Below are 21,864 nucleotides of genomic sequence, written 5' to 3' on the forward strand. Positions count from 1 at the left end.
CTTCATTTTTTATTTATGTTATATTTTCGATTTCTCTTTTTATAAATAATAATTGGATTTTTATAAATCGTGTTTATTATCTTTTTCGTTTTCAGTTCACATATGTACCTTCACTCATTTCATATAATTTCCTTTTAATGTTTCTGATTAATTGTCTACTAATATTGTAAAATTAACATAAATATAACATATTAAGTGGAATAAAATAATGAATCAAATTGAATTCCACTATTTTAAACAAATTAAAATTCAGTAACTAATTTAATACCAACATTATAATAATTTATTAGATTAATTCAAAAATTAGAAAATAATGTACGAAAATTGACAAAAAGATAATGTGTGGTGAAGTAGTACTAAATTGGAGAGTAACCACAAAAGGAAAAGTGACATTTGGAAATATTTTTTTATTTAATTGGGTGAGCTCAATCACCGTTTAATTGTATGCAGAAGAGTGGAGAAATGATAAGCTATTTATTAAGAAATATCATCCATATAGTATTCTACAGACTATGGCTCTGTTCTGTATAAAACAATGTAAGTATGATAATATGACCGATTTACATGAATCGATGCTGTAGCTAACAAATTGTAATTTAAATTATATGCCATCATTTCCCAACCATATTCGTATATGGTCCTCCTCACTGCAACTCTCCCACAGGTGCTTCATTGAGCCACAAGAAATGAATGAAGTCGTATAATTTCGCACTTACGCTTACCTGCCCGGATGATAAATGTCACACAATCAACATCAACAAAGATATATGCAACTCCCCTAACTAGACTGATTATACTCACTGTACCTTGTAAGGTGTTGGGTTTAACCTTCTCATGTGGTCGGGCCGCATCTGCTCCAAATGTTTAATGCACCGTTCTCTGATCACCTTAAGGGGCGGTAGCTCTTCTCTAACTTTTCCTTAACAAACCAATTTCATAAGAATGTCAATACGAAGAGTTATTTCTAAACCTCGTGATGTGATGCTGTTGGTGTCCTATCAAGGACTAATATTATAAAAATCGAGAAAGGACATATTAATAGTTCCTCTTTAGCTTTCCAGAACTTTTGTACAGGTCCAAGAGCAGTTGCATCAACTTGTACACGGGTTTTAGTCATTACGAAGCTACTGAAATAGCCAGTTCATACCTGATCTACCAGGCCAATAACACTTCATAAGCTCCTCCACCTGCTGCGGTACCACATATGCCCTCTTGGATTCATTGAATGGGTGGCGACACAAAATGCGTTCGCCTGCCTGCAAACCAAAATAGGCATCAAGGTCTGGGAGTTTACAGCCATTTAGGCAGTACAATGAGCCATAAACATCTACTTTATGGAGTTGAATAGGATGAAAAGATAAAGGAAACTTCTAGATGGAGTTACTGACTAATATGAAGCACAGTTTAACAGGAATGTGATCAAATGAAAACTCTAAATATTGTACAAACTAAAAACTATGATCTGGACCATTGAAAAATGTCAACAGAATTTCAACGGTAGTCAATGATTGATGCTGTGTTGATATTGTGTTGACATTAAAATCTTGAAATTTTACACTATGTTGATATTGTATTGAAGCAGTGTTGAAGCTGTGTTGAGGAGTTTTGAGTTTGTATTATATATAAGTTTGCATTTTATCACTACCCCAGTTTAACATATGTGCATAAATTCGACTGAGAAAACAAATGATAAATCACTGTAAACAATTCTCAGATTTATATTACCCCATGCTTCTATAACATGTACACGTTCCAAAAATCAAGATGTGCAAATTATATATTCAAACAGCACTAAAAAGGTACCTTCATCATATCTTAGTTGAGTTAGACTGAAAGTTCAGAAGAGCTGTATGAACTCATAATAACTTTACCTTGGGGGGTGTTTCATTTTCCCCTGTCATAAGGTCCACAAGAGGGTAACCTTCCTTCCCGTATAGTCTGTAACTTCTCTTTTTGCACGGAATTGAGACCTGAAACCAGAGATTAATGAATTTCCATAACAAACATGTAAAGTGATATCATGAAGACTATAACAAACATGTTAAGTGATTACAAACCTTTGAAACATCTTCAGAAAGTTTAATGCGAGGCTGATTATTTATTTCAACCAATTTGAACACAACACCAAGGGCTGGTTGAGCATAGCACGTTACCAAATGAGTTCCAATACCAAATGCATCAACTTCATGACCCTGGACAAAGGAAGATGTTTAAATAATGAAGATTCTATCATAGGCATTCATTGACCTGCATAGCATTATATGACTTGCAACCAATAGCAATAGTTCCCAAAATAACGCCTAATTTCCATCCATCTTTGCTTCATTCATTCTCATTCTACAGTTCAGTTCTTAAACAACAATCAGGCAATATTATAGTTTCCAGAAAATAAAAGCATTGAATGAGTTCAATTAAGAACAAGTCTTAATACATTGTCTTCTCACTGGAAGCATTGTTCTTTTAAATCTTATAGAAAAATGGTATTATTAAATGGGGCAACAAAAGTTCCTTAGAGCTCAAAGATGTAGTGAAGCACTTTAGCCAAAAGAGAAACCGGAAATGAGCTAGGCAAAAAATAAAAGAGAGGCCAACTATCATCAAGGGAATAGAAAAAGAGGAAGAACAAAAGTATATAGCTGTACCCCAACTTCAACTTTTTTTTTGCATATGCTTAGTGCTATGCTGATATTCAAGATTTTTAAGGTTGATGTGCATACCTACGAATGCATTATAGCTATACCTGTTTGTTCAGAGCATCCAAAGTTTCTTCATTGAGGTCATTACTGGCCGTAATGTTCGTCTTTCCAAAATCTGGCACCCCAAACTCCTTCTCGATGGTTTTGAAAAAATTGCGAGCCTCACATGACAAGTAGGCAAGATCACCAGAGTCCAGCCTGATACCTACTGCCTTGTACCTGCAAAACATTCAGAAAAAGTTAATGGAAGAAAATAATAAAAACTTCTAGCTGTAGAAGTGAAGTGAAGTTTTCAGCCTTGGTTGTAAAACTTGTTTGAGCCTAAATGTTTGGTGGATGTAATTGTTGACAATAAACTGAACTAAATAAATGGAACAAAAGAATTAAGTCTTCAGGCACAAAACATAAGATGTTTGCTCATATGACTCTTGCTAATAGCCATAGGATGATCTATTTTACCAAGAGTAGATGTATATATGAATTATTAAATGCAGATATAGTTTCTCTATTATAGGTTTATAGATTAGGTACATTCTCATTACACTGGGCATAAGTATATGATTGAGAATAATATCAACTAAGGAAAAATCCTTTCAACTCACCCCAAATCATGCAGAGCTAGAGCAATTGCACAAAAATTAGGAATACCACTTCGCATCACCTGTTCAAATTGATTTTATGATGATAATCAACAACAATAGGCAAAATATGTCAAGAGATGAAATTGCATAGTTACAGTAAAATTAGTGAAATTGACATGACATAAAAATCTGAGAATAAGCTATGCGTTCTGGTTGATATCGTGTTAGACCACATAACATTCCTGATACAAGTATTCAGAATATGGAAATATGGAACCAATGAGAAATATACCAAGTCAAACATAATCAAGATTTTGTTTGCATTCTGTTCTACTCAATATGTACAGGAGCTAAACAACAAGATAACGAGGATACACCAAAAAATTGAGACCAGATTACTTTAAGATGCTGGGAGTGTTTATGAGATCTTTCTTTATTCCTCTAAGGATCATGTTTACTGTTGTAGCCCATGTAGTAATTACAAAGAACAATCTTGAAGCTATTTATATATGGAATTTCAGGTTAACAAATATTATGGCCCTTTTTACCAAACAAAATAAATCACAGAGCACCATTTGTGTGGTTCCAGAAGATGGACTCCCTTCATAGCCATGATAAATTACACAATTACAAAAGTAAAAATGAATAAATTTAATGTCACTTACATCATATGTGTCAACAAGGGCCAAAAAGTTGTTTGGGAAGGCCAGAGCATACGAGGCAAAAGCAGCTAACTCACTTTGGTTTGTTTCAGCGAAAATCCCACCTAATAGATTCGACCGCTGAATAGGTGTAACCTATGATCAGCCACTTGTAACACTAACAGTAAATCTCAATGACGTCAATATTCAACACACCTTTAGTTTGCTTAACCAAGCCTGAGCCGAACCAACAAAATCCTCACAAACATGGGAGCCATCAGAACTGTGAAGTGATTTCTCTGTAATTTCATCAGGGCTCTGCACAATCACTTGACTGGGTAAGATATTCATGAAGTAACGGAGAATGCAGCATCATTTAATAACTAGAAGCAGTTATTCACAGAGAAGTGACTAGGAGAACCTTTATGATACTACAATTTAAATACCAACTTTAGAACCATTTTACCCGGCTAGAAATGTATTAATACACAAACAAACTTGCGTTGAATGTATCCAATATTCAGTTTATACTATATAGCAGAAGTTGACTCTTGTAAGAGCAAAACTAAGTAAAGCAAACTGCACCAAATAGATCAATCAGTTCAAAGACTGACGCTGTCGCAGTTTCTCTACTTCAGTTCTTCCATTTTTCCCTATTAATTTTTTATTTGCTGTTGGGGGAATAAGGATGAACCCAAATATGTAACTCTAAATCCAGAGCTTCTCAGCTAAGTAAATAGTTTCTTTTGTATTGTCTCAGAGAATGAACTAGTAATATATAATCCAAAGGCACAGTTACATAAAAAGATTTTCTTAAAGGAATCTCAATCCTCTGAATCAATTTAAGGATCACCATGTCTCTTATAGCAGTTTACATATAGAAAAACAGTAAATGTAGGGTATAAGAAGGAAAAGTAGCTGTGATCTCAGAGGGAATATGAATCAAATTCATTTTTCATGCATATTGTATTTTACACTTACCATAAATGAACTGACAAAGGCATGAGAATGTGTGCCACGAAGTGGTATTCCGAACAATTTCCCAGCAGCAACATTGCTATTATTACCAAAATTGAACATGAAAGTTACAACAAAATCATTATAAGCATAAGCGACGTGTGTGAGATTATCATATCTAAGGGGTTCAAATATTTAGATTTTATTTCTTCAAGTCTTATCTTGTTTCCCCATTATGTACAGTAAAATCGTGGGATGTGTATTACTCCTACTTGTTAGAAATGGAAAGCACAATTTTGACAGCAGAAGATAAGAATTTAATAAAACATTGCTGAACTGCATCCAAGCTAGCAATTTCATCATGCAAACTAAATAAACTTGGGTATTAATTTTGTTTAAGACGAAGGTCACTGAAGATGTGAAAGGTTTACGGATGTAATACAACGAATAACTTATAATTACTCACTATCTAACATTGTGCTGGTTTAACTCTTACCAATCTTCATAGTGACTTGTGGTCTATGTTATTAATATTTTGAATTTAATTTTGCGAAGAACAAATAAAATAAACATTACTTTAAACACATAAAAATAATACTGCCATTTGTATATTCGTGCATCTGTTAATTCTCAAACTGCAATAAGATTATGAGCAAATAAAATAGTTTAAAAAATTTGTCTTTTAAAAACTAGAAATGGAACTTAAGCATAGCAGCTATGCCTAATAAACACAAACAAATAAACAACACATTCGTATCAATTGGTTTAGTTAACAAAGCAATAACATCCATCATTAGCTACCCACGAATCATTTACTATCAGCATACAGCCTTTTTTAACAGCACCATGACAACGTCTCTCATTAACCAGAGACCATACTGCCCGACTATTTGTTTCCATACATAAGTAGGATTCAATCACCTCGATGAAGGAGCCACAGTAATACCATTTGAAAGAGTATGTAAAAGGTTGATAATTTATTGCAAAGTACCTTGTAGCATCAAATCCGCCCATATAACAGTATTTTGAAGCCCCAATACCTCCATCAGGACCCTTAAAAAATGCAAGACATACATCACATCGATATAGCACAACAGAGTACATCAGAATAAAATAAGAAGGGAAGTTCATGTTACATGTGCCCGTCGCAGTCCAAACTCAAGAAGAAGCTTGGATTTTCCCGCAACAAATCGATGCCTTGCAGCATTGGTCGCAACTAATGAAGCATAATTTATGAGATTAACAAGTGGGGTTTCAAGCAGTTGAGCCACCTTAAAAAACAGCAGTTAATTAATGAGTATTAAGAAAGAAAAGACAAATTATGAGCTGATTAAACCATAGCACGACATATGATGCTTGCATAAAAAGGTATCTCAAAGAGTTACTTACAGCTACCGGCCCTTCAACCCTCAACAATGGTATCTTCGGAGATACAACAAATCCTTCAGAAATGGCATGTATCTCCACATCTGAACAATCTAAGCCCCGTAGATAATCATAGAAGCCATCCTAAATTCAATATTGATCAGTGAAGGTATTCTCAAGTACAGATAAGTGTTTTATCGGAACAATGTTACTAATAGGTTATTTTCCACGTAAAATTCCGCCCGACATATGTAATCCTTAGTGCCAATATTGTTCATTCTCCAATGTTAGAGAGCAGATTGCTAATGCGAAGAAACATAAGCAAAATAAACGAAATATGGCCATGTGGTGAATACAAAAGTTAACATTTTGCTATATATGACTTCGTTATATATCGAATATTATGCCATAGATTTTAGTTCTACAATAACAAGAACTATGAACGTATCCATGCTTCAGAAATTATTAGGAAAACAAAAGTTAACATTTTGAGCTACTAAATATATATACTTCATATGGAAGCAATTAAAGTATATACTCAAGTCATATCCAAGGATAGATCATCTGCCCTTCTTCAGTCTGAATATTCACTTTGAAAGAACCATTAAAACTGGCATAATATTTTACACAGATCTTTTCAGTACATATCAAGGGAACTAATATACCTCACACGATGTGGGTAAGGTTTCCTTTATAAAAGCAATTTCATCCTCTGAAAATCTGAAGTTAGCAATTAACTTTATGCACTCTTCCAGACCAGCAAACACTGTATATTCACCACCAAAAGGATTTCTACGGAAATATAAATCAAACCTGGAAGAAAATAATCTCGTAAGTGATAAAGCATTTCATTTAACATCAACATTTTCTACTGAATAGAAACAAAACTTATAAGCAGTTCTGTTTAGGCCAAAACTTATGTCACAGAATTTGAATGGATAAATATTAATCCACTACGTAATTTAGAGTATTTAAAGTATTCAGGGAAGACCTACAATACTGAGAAAAATAGGGGTTCTCATTCTCCATCAAAACATGTAAAGAAAATTACAGATGTCTACTTGTACTCCCTCTGCTCACAACTAATGGTCTCCTTTTTTCATTTTAGGTAAGTTTCAATCTCTAACGAGGTGGACATCAACCACTTTTTTCTCTATATCTTTTTCCAATTTTGCAGTAAAGCCCGTGTCACCACTACCAAGACTATTGGTAGTGGATAGAGGGACACCAAAAATTACCATAAAACAGCATATGTGACTATCCCCCCAGCCCCCTTAGCCGAGAATAGTTCAGAAGCTAAACGGAAAGAGAAGTTTGGTTTATACAATTTGATTCAAATATGACAACAATGCATTTGGTAGACTTCATCTAACCAAAAGTTAATAAGGAAACTCACATTTATCACAGTGCAACAGGCTCAATAAAGTAAGTGAGATCAGTGCCCAGTAAGTTATTACTAATTCTCAAGCAATCGAAAGTAATCACAGAAAAAATTCCTCATCTTTGCCTCTCTCTCTGTCTCCAATCAAACACATCCACATCAAATTCAAAATTTCGATTACTCTACTCAATACAGCAATCATGCATGCCGAATTCCAAAATCTCGAAGACTAAATTGGGGCAAAAATCCAACTGAAACTTCCAAAAACAAACATGCAGCAATTAACATATAAAAACCAAACTAATTTTGAGGAAATATTAATTGAATAAAAAGTGAAGAGGAAGAGATTACACGGCACGGTCGTTGTGTTTGCCGGCTTTCCAGTAAGCATAAGCCATGGTGAACTGATAGAGATCCGTCAAGAGAGGTGTCACCATTGGATTGGTGGGGCCGGCGATGGCTTCTTCCCTCTGCCCGTTGGCCGCCATTTTTGATTTCCAATCCAAACCGAGCTCCCCAAACTTGAATCCAGTCTACACAGAAGGAGACAATTGGTGTGATCGTAAACAACGCTGGCTAATTTGTTTGGCTCAGATGAATGTTTGTTGTTGGTGGAAATGAACGGAGATTTATAAAGGTATATATAGAAGAATAATTTATGAGGAAATGTAATCTAGTTTTACAGGTCAGGGCCGTCACAGACGCAAAGTGTGTATTGGGATGGAATTTAGGAGGCCATTAATGGCGTGCAGGAACAGGTGTCGCTCTGTTGGCTATTCCTCACTGTTTGGGCCCAGCCCAGTCTTTCCAATTACGGTTGGGCTTTTTCTGAAACTCGAGCCCGGTTCATGAGTCGTTTTTTAGGCCATTATCTTGATAGAAATTCATGAAAATTGATTTCTGGCATATTAGTCCCTCTGTGTCAGCTGTCACACGGATTTCAAGGTAAGGTTCGGATAAAATAATAGTAATATATAATTTATTTTTAAGATATGAGATTATTTAGTAGGAGGGGTTGGCGGTGGTGACTAATTATCACATGAGTATTCATCTAAGATTAAGTCGTGAAATTAAATTTATGACTTAATTCTAGATAAATAGTAATCTCATAAACTAAATATAATACAAATTTAATTATAGGATATAATTTGGTCAATCAAATACTCCCTAAATAGAATGAGAAAAAGTAGTTAATGTAATAATGATAAGAGAAATTCGATTAAAGTAATAATGAAGATAGAGAAAAAGTTGTAGGTGCATTAATGATACTTATTCAAATGTGATATATTTTTGATAAATAAAAATTAAAAGCGTGAAATTCATTCTGAGATGAAAGTAATACTTATTTTATGTTTTAAAATAAAGAATTTTTTTTTAACTTTGACTTTATATGAATAAATCAAATATACTTAATGAATGGACTATGATAAATACCAAATCAGTCTTATATCTTAAACGCCGAATAACATCATTGTAAGATAACCTTGAGTTCATTATAATGAACTAATAACAATCTTATAATGAACTTCTAATTTTTAAATTATGTTAGATGATGTTATTGTTTTTAAATCTCTGAATTTCCTATAATGAACTACAAATAAAATTGTAATGAACTCTGTGTTATTTTATAATGATGTTTTGGTATATAATGCAACCCATTAATGAATAGTATAAATGTATCATATTAATTAAAGTGTACTTTCTCTATCCATGACCTTTCGATCCATTTTTTTCATTTCGAGTGTCCACAGTTTTATACCCTTTAAATTTTTAGTATGTTTCCTAATATTCCCTCCGTCCCACGTTGCTTGAGGCATTTCTTTTCGGTACGGGGTTTAAGAAAGTTGTGTTTAATGACTTAAATAAAGTAGATGAGAGAATAAAGTAAGAGAAAGTAAAGTAAAAGAAAGAATAAAAGATGTGTGATTAGATGTTTTGTTTTTAGTCCAAAAAAAAAATGACGCATGTAACTTAGGACAACCCAAAATGAAATACAACTCAAGTAACTTGGGACGAAGGGAATATTCAATATTACTCGTATTTCTTCATATGCTATTACTACATAAGTTATCAAGTTTGGAGACTCTTAGACTGTGTGACTAAGTTGTTCAAATTGTATTTTCAAGATAGGCTTGGCGGTTCTGTCCACTTTGTTCTTAGGTCCGCTTTTGAAAGATTTGACAATGATAACCAATTTAGTAAGTCATTAGCATTTTGTTTCCTTAAAGTCGCAATTCATTATTATGAAAATTCGTTTGGACTTAGGACCATAACATCTATTGGGACACCTTAAAAATGGCCCTAGACGGAATTTGCTTTTCCGATTATGAAATCGGAAAATCAGGGCTTCCGACGAATTAATCGGCATTAAAAATATTATAAATAATTGATAAAATATACTCCCTCCGTCCCGGCTAAGATGACACATTGCTTAGCCGCCACGTGGTTTTAGGAGTTATTGGTTAAAGTGTTTAATTGGAGAGAGAGAAGGTGGGTGTAAGTATTAAAGTAGAAAGATAAAGAAAGATGAATATTTAATAGGAGTGGGAAAAAGTGGTTGAGTGTATTAATTGAAGAGAGAAAGTTACCAAAAAAAGAAATGTGTCATCTTAGTTGGGACAAACTAAAAAGGAAAATGTATCATCTTAAGCGGGACAAAGGGAGTAGTTGATCTCTTTTAAAAAGGTTAAAATGTGAATTAAGTACTATAAATAATATATTAGTTAGATTGCAAATAATATAATATTTGTGAGAAATTGTTGATTTATAGTTATCAGATTGATATGATAATTAAAAAGACCAAAATTATTTAAAGTAATTAGTAGCAAATATTAAGGACTAAAGTAGTACTACAAGTACGTATATAATGTGGTTGGAAGCTAAATAGAAGTTCAATCGGTAATCTCAAATATAATGTGATAGAAGGGCAAAATGGTCATTTTGCGTGGATAAAATTAACTCAAATAAAATAACAATATAATGAAACATTATATGTGGAATTTATATCACTATTCATCTTCATTTGAAGAGTAAAAATATGTCCAAAATCAGAGAAAAAGGGAATCAAGCTCTTTCCTCCATTTTAACCCGTTTTTCATGTAATTTTTTTAAGAAATCGCATACTTGGGAGGAAATCAAAGTAGTGCTTTTGATTTAGCCTTTACATTTATTTGAAACTTGGTAAATGTCGAGATATAGGTGGTCTATGGATCAGAGTGATTAGAAGTGATTTTATCTTTTGAATTTAGTGATCCATTTGTGGTCGTTGGCGTTAGTAACATATTTTGGCTCTTGAGTTTTCCAATTTGAACTCAAGCTTAATGATAACAAGGATTCTCATTTTATACCTAAACCCTAGCTTGATGAACCTAGGAATTGTATCGTAATTGTTATGATTTAATTGCAAATGTGTTATAGAATACGTTTAGATGTGGAATGATTTGAAAAATGATAAAAAATCACTTTGATGGTGAAATTCGAGAAATGACATAAAATAAGGGGACATTATGTCCAATTGCTATGGGGGAATTTATTTAAGTAAGTTGTCTTATGTATTTAAAATCTAAATGAAAAATATTGTCTCGTATGAATTTATCAGCTTTTTAGACGTACATTTGTTATGTTTTTGAAAAATTACCCAAACTCCTAATTAATGGTTTAGTTGTATGGTTAATGCTATACTTAAACTAAGTTAAAATATGTTAATTATAGGATGAAATAAGGTTTTAAAAATGGTCATTGAATATAGTATTAACCCCCTTTGACCTTGTTGACATAATCGATGAAAATAGAGAAGTAATCAGAATTAAGGCTAAGGAAATTATGACCTAAGTATCTATAATATGTATATGAGTTTACATACTGATATATGCATAATATTTATGCTTAAAAAAGAGGCGAATGGTCGATTTTGGGAAATCAAGAGAAAGATAGAGCAAGGAGAAAAAAGTTGACGAGTTAGCACGAGTCTTCTTGAGAGTTATCCTCTCTATGGTCTTTAGTGTTTTTAGTTGATTATCTATATGCACACCAAATGGGTGGTCTGTGCAGAGTCCTCTTGAGAACAAAATCCGCATCTGCATCTGATTCTGTTTTTGATCTGGTCCGCATACTCTAGTCTGTCACTAAGCACTTAATGAGGCTATATTTGTTTTGATATGTGAGAATGTTGGTGGTCACTATATGCACCTTGAAATGTGATGATGTCTGTGATTTGTCTATCTTGTTGATGATGTGTTGTTGCTGATGTCTGTGATTTTTCTTTGTGTTGTTGTGTGGATAAGAATGTGACATAAAGTTGTACTCCCTCCGCCCCAATAAATATGTAAAATTTGGTTTTCGGCATGGGATTTTATGCAGTGTTGTTTTGTGAGTTAATAAAGAGAGAGTAAAGTAAGAGAGAAAAAAAATTAGGGATAATGTTGTTTCCATTTTAGGAAACGTTTCATTTTTATTGGGACAACCAGAAAAGGAAAACGTTTCATTTCTAATGGAACATAGGGAGTATATGATTGAATGCGTGACTTTGAGTATGGAAATAGAACATAAGACAGATTGTGAGAAGTAATATGCTTGTAAGATATGAATAAGTGTGAATAAATAATAATTGAGTGAATTCGGAATATATGAAGCTATAAGTTATTATATGATGACGTGACTCGATAATAACAAAAGCTAACAAGTGTTAGTGAGGAAACTAGAGAAAATAGAAAGTTATGTTTATTAGAATAATGAGAGAGTGTAAATAATCAATGTATAAAGAAATATGTAGATCCAGAAACTAGAAAAGAATTACAAATTGAGAAATGATTAATATAATTGTAAATAAACCATTGTCTTTTCTAAAAGGGTTGATTCTATAGTGAGAGTATTGCTACTGATCTGTCGAGCTCACCCCCCCCCTCTTCCACCCTGCAGACTAAGTGATAAAGTTTTTGTTTATAAGAGTAGCACAACAGCAGCATCCTTGACGAGTCACTAGTCGATTGTGGATGTTAGAAAATGGTGGGATGTACGTATAAAGTTTAGACAATCTATTTCCGCTGCAAAGTTTAATATGTGATAGTTTGCACAATTTATTTATTTATTTATTTTTAAATAAAAATTGTACGAGTGCTTAAGATACCAAATAGTGACATTTCTTATTCAGCAGTTTGCCTATCGAGTAAGGGGCGTTACATGTTTTGGTATCAGAGCCAAAGGTTTAGGCAGTTCAGGATAGAATTAAGTCAGAGTCAAGTGTGGAAATGTGCCGCAAGGGAATAAGGGAATAAGTGTCTGTTAGTACTAGTGACTTGATGCAACTGTGATTTGATTTTGATATAGGTTGAATATGATAGGGAGTTGATTGACAGTGAGTTTTTGAAATAGATGAGATCATGTACGTTTTGTGCTCGTGCTTATGTGTTAACGTCATAGAAATGTGATATGTGACATACGGTGTGATGGGAGAAAATAGTGGGTGGTGATGGGAGAAAATGGTGTGTAGTATATGGTGTGATGAGAGGAAAATGATGTGTGATATACGGAGTGATGGGAGATGATGTGTCATATACGGTATGATGGACGGAATTGATATGTGATATACATTGTGATGGGAGGAAATGCATGAGGATGAATATTGGAATGTGAATGGTTAAAGCAATAGTGTGTTATGTGAATAAAAACATATATGTGCATGATTGAAGAATAAATGATATAATTTGGAGATGTATGTTCCTAATATGGCTATATATATACATCATATATGCTCCAAATCTAGCTATACTATACGAAATATAATATGATTGGAAATATGGATTTTATACGAATTATATGTGCGCTCGAAGACGAGCATGAAATATGATGTTAGTGATTGCTCTGTGATATAAAAAAAAAAAAAAGATAAATAAATAAATAAAATAAAATAAAATAAAAAATTGATATTTATTACTACCTCTGTCCCTGAAAATTTGATACATATTACCATTTCGGTCCGTCCCTGAAAATTTGATACACTTCACTTTTACCATTTTTGGTAGTGGACCACATATTCCACTAACTCATTCCTACTCACATTTTATTATAAAACTAATACTTTAAAAGTAGGACCCACATTCCACCAACTTTTTCAACTCACTTTCCATTACATTTCTTAGAACCCGTGTCGGGTCAAAGTGTAGCAAATTTTGGGGAACGGAGGTAGTACATTATAATGTTAGTATTTGACATTGTTATATGCATGAAAGATAAAAATTGATTAAGTGGTAAGATGGGAGATACTCCAACGAAACAAAACAATGCTCCCTCCGTCCCACTTTAGGAGTTTCGGTTGAGTTTTTGCACGGGAATTAAGAAATGTAAAGGAAAGTTGGTGAAAAAAGATAGTGAAATGGGGTTCCTACTATATTATATTAACGTGAGTGGAAAAAAGTTAGTGGAATGTGAGGCTAAATACCATTTATGGAATATTCCAACCGGGACAACTATAGTGGGACACCAAAAAATGGTAAACCGGGACTCCTAAAGTGGGACGGAGGGAGCAATTGATATGTTTTGAGAAAGTGACTTAAAGACATAATAGTACAAGATTGTGATATGAAATGAGTCTATTGATGTGTACTAATGATAAATGTACGATGAAAATTCAGAATAAATTGGTATTTGGCATTTATGTGAATAGTTTTGAAAATTGTTTAAAGGATATTTGGGTTTTGTTGAAAATTATTGGCCACCTGGGATATTTTTATTGCTATAAATTTCATAGAAATTTCGTGGACAAAATTTATTTTAAGAAGGGTGGAGTTGTAACCCCTTAAAAATGACCCTAGACGGAATTTGTTTTTCCGATTATGAAATCGGAAAATCAGGGCTTCCGACAAATTAATCGATATTAAAAATAGTAATAACTGATAAAATATAGTTGATCATTTTGAAAAAGGTTAAAATGTGAGAATTAAGTATTAGAAATAATGTATTAGTTAGATTACAAATAATATAAGATTTGTGAAAAGTTGTTGATTTATAGTTACCGGATTGATACGATAATGAAAAAGACCCAAATTATTTAAAATAATTAGTAGCAAATATTATGGACTAAAGTAGTGAGTTGTGATCAATGTCGACCCATCTTAAAGACCGAACTAGAGACTAAATTTGGCCCATCCATTTTTATTAATCTTGTGGTTAGGATTAATTTACAATTAATTTAATATTTTATTTAATAAATGGATGGCCCTAATTTGTCTCTAGTAGTAAACTAACGAGATGAAGTAGTAAACTAATGGAATGAAGTAATAGCATGACTGAATGAAGTAATAAGTTCATTACTACTGCTTGACGTTTAACACAGTTAACATTGAATTTCAATAAAATGTCATATTTACTTCATTACTAACGTTCATTTCATTCATTATTTATTGAATATAGTTCATTACTACCGCTTACGTTTAACACTAAAATTTGTTGTATAATTAATGTATTTCAATAACATGTCAAAATTACTTCATTACATACTTCATTTAGTTCATTATTTATTGAATATAATTCATTATTTACTCCGACAAATTTTTATTGAAGAAAAAAAAAATTAAAAAAATTTAAAAAAAATTATTAAAAAATTAAAAAAATAAAAAAAGGTAAAAAAGTAAAATAAAAATAAAAATAAAAATAAAAATTAAAAAGTTTTTATTGAATTAAATATTAAATTCCTAACCACAAGCTTAAGAAAATGGATGGCCCTAATTTGTCTCTAGTTCGGATTTTAAGAGTGGATTTGTGGATAATAGGACTCCTAAATTAGTAATACAAGTAATTATATAATGTGGTTGGAAGTTAAATAGAAGTTGAATCGGTAATCTGATCTCAAATATAATGTGATAGAAGGGGAAAATGGTCATTTCGCATAGATAAAATTAACACAAATAAAATTACACTACAATAAAACATTATATAAGGAATTTATATCACTATTCATCTTCATTTTGAAAAGGAAAAACACGTCCAAAATCAGAGAAAAGCGAATCAAGCTCTTTCCTCCATTTTTACCCATTTTGCATAGAATTCTCCAAGAAATCGCATACTTGGGAGGAAATCAAAGTAGTGCTTTCGTTTTAGCCTTTTTATTTATTTGAAACTGGATAAATGTCGATATATAGGTGCTGTAAGGAACAACTATTTTTTAGAGTGATTAGAAGTGATTTTATCTTTTGAATTTAGTGATCCATTTGCGGTCGTAGACATTGGTAACATATGTTTTGACCCTTGAGTTTTCCAATTTGAACTCCAGCAAGTATTCTCATTTTTTTACCTAAATCCTAGCTTGATGATCCTAGGATTTGTATTGTAATTGTTATGATTTAATTGGAAATGTGTTATATAATACGTTTAGATGTCGAATGATTTGAAAAACGATAAAAAAATCACTTTGAAGATGGAGTTCGGGAAATGACAGAAAAATAGAGGGACATTATGTCCAATTGCTATGGGGGAAATTTATTTAATAAGTTGGTTAATGGATTTAAAATCTACATGAAAAATATTGTCTAATATGAATTTATCAGCTTTTTGGATGTACGTTTGTTACATTTTTGAAAAATTACCCAAACTCCTTGTTAAGAATGATAACTCTATCAAAGATTTATGAAACGAATTGCAAAATGTAAACTGGAATTGATCACTCAATTTGAGCTCAAGAATTGTATTCAATCGCGAGGAAGAAGAATAAAAGGGGAACAACTATGTACGTAACTCTAAAATAGAAATAGGTATTTAAACCCATTGAACTCAACACCTATTTAGATCCTGGGGCTAAGATCTAATCCATCAACTAATCCCCTATCCTACGATTGTTGTGTATCTTGAGATAAGTTGCACCCTCTTGACTTAGTTTCTCCAATAGTTGAGCTTAATTCCAGCTGATCAATCATATTCACAATTCTCCATCTTGATTGTTCAGCTTATCAATCTGCCTTAATCTGCTCAGGTTTACAAGCTCCACATAGTGTTCAAACTTCCCTCTTGGTAGCGGCTTTGTCAACATGTCAGTCGGATTGTCATCTGTGCTAACCTAGAATACCTCCACATTTCCTTTTTCTATCTCTTCCCTAAAAAATGCAGCTGCACATCAATGTGCTCACCGCGTTCGTGATATACTTGGTGCTTAGCCAAGCATATGGCGCTGCTATTATCATATCCTATGGCAACAACTCTCGGCTCAATGCCAAAGTCAGCCAAAATCCACTTCAACCAAAAACTTTCTTTCACCGCAGCTGTAAGTGCTAAGAACTCAGCCTCTGTGGTTGATGTCACGACACTCTAGAGTTTTGACCTCTAACTAACAACAGATCTGTACAAAGTGAAGAGATATCCATATTGAGATATTCTGTTTAGGGTTTCCAGCGAAATCAGAATCACAAAAGCCTCTTAGTGCATCACCTTCATGGTCTCTATCTGACTTGAACACAATCCCAAGATTCCCAGCACCCCTCAAGTACCTGAGTAACCATATTATAGCAGATCAATGCTCCTTTCCATGTTCTGACATGTACCTGCTTCCCACAGATGGCGCCAATTTGTTAAGAATGATTACTCTATCAAAGATTTATGAAACGAATTGCAGAATGTAAACTGGAATTGATCACTCAATTTGAGCTCAAGAATTTGTGTTCAATCATGAGGAAGAAGAATAAAGGGGGTAAAACTCTGCAACTCTAAAACAGAAATAGGTATTGAAATCATTGAACTCAACACCTATTTAGATCCTAGGGCTGAGATCTAATCCATCAACTAATCCTCTATCATACGGCTGTTGTGCATCTTGAGATAAGTTGCACCCTCTTGACTTAATTTCTCCAATAGTTGAGCTTAATTCCCGTTGATCAATCATATTCACACTCCTTACTAATGGTTTAGGAGTATGGTTAATGCTATACTTAAACTAAGTTAATATATGTTAATTATAGGATTAAATAAGGTTTTAAAAGTGGTCATTGAATCCTGTATTAACCCCCTTTGACGTTGTTGACATTATCGATGAAAATTGAGACGTAATCGGAATTAAGGCTATGGAGATTATGATCTAAGTATCTATAATATGTATATGAGTTTACATACTAATATATGCATAATATTTATGCTTAAAAAAAGGCAAATGGTCGGTCGTGGGAAATCAAGAGAAAGATAGAGCAAGGAGAAAAATGTTGACGAGTTAGCCCGAGTCATCATAAAGGTAGCGTATCCTCTCTATGGTCTTTGATCTTTTTAGTTGAGATAATTGGGTGTTAAATTGCTAATAAATATGAATATAGGTGAAAGAGATGCTTAATTACATTATAATTTGAAAGACATGAACTGTCATGATATTCATCAATCCAATATGCAAGTTCTGCGAAGAAATGGTATATATATATATGAGCTTGTGATGAGATTAAATAATGTGTTATGAAAGAGAATAATACATGTGTTGGTGTGATAAATGATCTATGCTGGTGAGATGTATACAAATATGATTACATGAGATGATATTTGATTTGTCTGTGTTGATGTGTTATGTTGGAAATTATCGGGAATAAAGCATAGTATACTTGACTGTGCTTACATCTTGTGCTTGAGTGTGTTCTGTGGGTACAATTGGCATGCCATAGGACAGCAGCGCTGCATTACCTGAGATCACTCATCTGTCGGACAACCGAAACGAGAATCATGATATCTTTCATCTGATATGTTGATATCTGATCTATTAATATACACCCTCAGGGGTGGTTTGATACCATTTTGTAACATCCCCATCCCTAATGAATGAGAAACGCTACTAAAAATTACTAGAATTCTACTTCCTCCGTCCCGGCTAAGATGACACATTCCTTGGCCGGCACGGGATTTTAGGAGTTATTGGTTAAAGTGTTTAATTGGAGAGAGAAATGGTGGGTGTAAATATTAAAATAGAGAGAGAAAGAAAGATGAATATTTTAATAGGAGTGAAAAAAAAATGGTTGGGTGTATTAATTGGAGAGAGAAAGTTTCCAAAAAATGAAATGTGTCATCTTAGTTGGGACAAACCAAAAAGGAAAATGTGTGATCTTAAGCGGGACGGAGGGAGTAATTTCATTTATTTTTAAGAATTCAAAAACTAATGGGAATTTATAAAAAAAGGAAAATGGTTTAATAAATTGAAAAGACAAAACATCATTGACATTTGTTTTTATATAAAACAATGTAAAGAACACTGATAAGAATATTTTTCCAACATCAGAAATATGTGTACATAGATATCTACACCAAAATGTATCAATATATTAAATATATATATATATATATGATATATATATATATACTTCATCTAGTATTTCAACCAAAATAAAATACCCTGCTTAATCGGATCACAACCTACATCATTCAAAATATAATAGCATAAAAGTTACCGAGTTTTCTCTCCAAACAATTCAATTTTTTACCCAAAATACCAAAGGGTCGCTTGTCAAAAAAATAGCAGCTGGGAGACTATGGACCACGTAGACTGATTCCATGTCACTGACTCCTTAACCTTAAAAACATTAAATAACAGGGTGTGAGTATGCAAGCACACTCAGTGGGGGATTATGCTGCAAGCAGTTATAATCAATTGTGTAATGAATCATAACATAATGAACCGTCTCAACTTTGTTGACATCTATATGAGACTAGTCTTGGTCCCTTGTGGACCTCACCCCTCATGGGCCTGCCTCTCATGGGCTATTGGTGGTCTGTCAGCGACCCATATAATCACTCGTGGATCTGACTCCTCGTGGGCCCATAAGCTCATATGAATGACAGACGACACAACAATGATTATAACCATGTAACCACTACGCTTACAGATAAAGTAAACCCCACCTCGAAAGCTACAATCCAAAATAATCTCTCAAGCTTGGTTAGCCTTGGATGCGCCACTCCTAGCAATTAAGCATTTTAACTCAATTTACAAAATTCCAAACTTAAACTTTAAACTAGGAACTTGACCACATTCCATCTTTAGCAAACTTAAACTTAAAACACATACAATTAGCTCGAACGTCAAACAGATTTAATAAACATTTGTCATCTATAATCTAACCAATTTTAATAACTCACGGCACACGAGTCGGTTAAACAAAATGACACTCAGTCAAAGCACATGTCAACACATAAGCACATAAAACATTCACCATGTGATTCACATTATTTTTATCTATCACTCAACCATAACACTTAATCAAGGTATAAAAGTTGTCCAACATACTACTTATACGATCTACAATCGAAATCATTAAACACAAAACAAAACGGCTTTGAACAATTTCCAAGATTAATCACACATCTTCCTACGTCATTATTTAAAGCATATCTCAAGTTCATAATCATCTCGCACCAATAGGTTACTCAAATAAAATCAACAAAATCACTTTCACTACTACTATTCACAGTAGAACGCACTAAATTTGAAAAGTCATTCCGTTCTACTCCTAAGTCGGAAACTAGCAAAACCAATTTTAAAAGATAAGAAGAAAAGTCTAGTTTATGATTATCTATTTTGAGCTTGAAATTCTTATACGTTTAGGATTTGTAAATATTTTTCCAGAACCTGTCATGAAGATGGCAGTCCTTTTAGAAAAATTCATAATAAATCCATATGAAGTCGGTTGAAGCTGAATTTAGGTGACAATGTAAAACACATATAAGGATACATTCTGGTAAAATATGAGCCGAAAACGAAATTATTTGGTCTGTCAAATAAGCCCCGAAACCCACTGCTCTGAAACTGTGTATTTGTTGACAATCAAAGACTTCAGTCCAAAGTTCATTTCTTTGATTTTAAAGTGAAATAGAGAATCAATTGCACCAACAACAAAAAAAAATAAGCTTCCTTTTAGCTCTAGTATTTAATAATTATACTAATCTAATCAAAGTTTCAAAACCAAGCCACCAATATACATAATACAAAATAATCATCCACAACAAACAAATATAATAGCCAAGCAAGCAAAGATAAAAAATCCCCGAATTTTGGAAAGAATTCAATTCTCTAAACTCACCCATATTATTACACATATAACTTTCAATTAAAAAGAACATAAACATGACATGGGATGTCATACAATAACAAGAAATTGAAATTGAAATTGAAATTGTGAAATATTCAAACCTTGATTCCGACTTTAATGGAGATTATGGAAGATGGGGATGAATAAGCTGAGTGGAGGGAGGCTAGCCGGCAGCCACAGCAGTACCGGCGGTGATGCACTATTTTTTAGCACTATAAATACCTGCAAGTATACAGAGTAGGAATAGTATAGCTAAAGGTCAGTACCGGATGTCGAATACGGAGAAAACAAATACAAATTGTCTATCCTCTACTAAAACTCAATTACTATCTGGAGAACCGAAAGTTTTGGGAATTTTTTTGAAAAATGAAAACAATAGAAAGCAAATAACAACTAATTGCAGATAAATCAAATATAGAGATAAGAGGAATTCCTAGGATGTGCGTTCACAGTTATGGTTATACAAATTCCAAACTACAATACCCTAGCACAATTATTACTTTGATAGGACAAGTCACCTAGCTTATGCTCATTCGATGCAAACGTTGATTACTAACATTAGGGTTGTCAATCCTAACACGTAACTCCAAAAAGCTCCTAAGACCCTTGAAAAGTCCTCACTCTCAATTAACACTGTCCGTTTTAAAGGAAGCTAACTGTAGCGTCTACTAAGTGGACCTAACTCGCTAGAACTCTCTCACAGTTATGAAGCAAGTTATATTAAATCATACATAATTGTGTCACTCAATCATGCAGCATCGAGAATAACTTAGTTAAGAAACAAAGTAAAAAAAAACGGATATTAAATAGAAAACTGGAATTGTATAACCAAAGTCGTTACTAACACATCCCTAGAATCCTATGAGTTTAGTTACACGTGGAGGAATAAGCTAAACACATAGTGTTAGAAGAAATATCGCATAAAATCAAGAAGATTATATGCAATTGATATGGGAGGATATTGTGCCTTATATAGACTAGAAATTATTGTAAATTAGGTTTACCATATGTAGGGCTACTTTAGCCTATATTTTCTTGTAATTTCTGTATCATTCATACGATTGAATAAACGACCAATTCTCCCATTGAATTTCACATGGCCTCAGAGCAGGAACGATCTTGGCTCAGAAAATTCTCATCATAGCCAAATATACCGTTTCTCGACCTTTTCTTCAACCCAAAATCAGAACCTACACCCCAAAAATG

The 21,864-nt window shown here is 33.2% G+C and overlaps 1 protein-coding gene across 1 annotated transcript; it reads right to left on the bottom strand.

Annotated features, from left to right (window-relative positions):
- Positions 1-455: 455 nt before the first annotated feature.
- Positions 456-8,301, bottom strand: LOC125202320 (nicotinate phosphoribosyltransferase 2-like). Its single transcript, XM_048100697.1, has 15 exons — positions 7,973-8,301; positions 6,906-7,053; positions 6,265-6,384; positions 6,012-6,146; positions 5,867-5,928; positions 4,900-4,975; positions 4,135-4,236; positions 3,943-4,059; positions 3,299-3,357; positions 2,741-2,915; positions 2,058-2,192; positions 1,872-1,970; positions 1,148-1,256; positions 807-919; positions 456-722 (listed from the first exon to the last, which is right to left on the bottom strand). The coding sequence occupies exons 1-15, from the start codon at positions 8,107-8,109 to the stop codon at positions 645-647; spliced, it is 1,665 nt and encodes a 554-aa protein (XP_047956654.1). The 5' UTR covers positions 8,110-8,301; the 3' UTR covers positions 456-644.
- Positions 8,302-21,864: the final 13,563 nt, after the last annotated feature.

The sequence above is a fragment of the Salvia hispanica genome, chromosome 1 (assembly GCF_023119035.1).
Source record: "Salvia hispanica cultivar TCC Black 2014 chromosome 1, UniMelb_Shisp_WGS_1.0, whole genome shotgun sequence".
In the NCBI taxonomy this organism is placed as follows: domain Eukaryota; kingdom Viridiplantae; phylum Streptophyta; class Magnoliopsida; order Lamiales; family Lamiaceae; genus Salvia; species Salvia hispanica.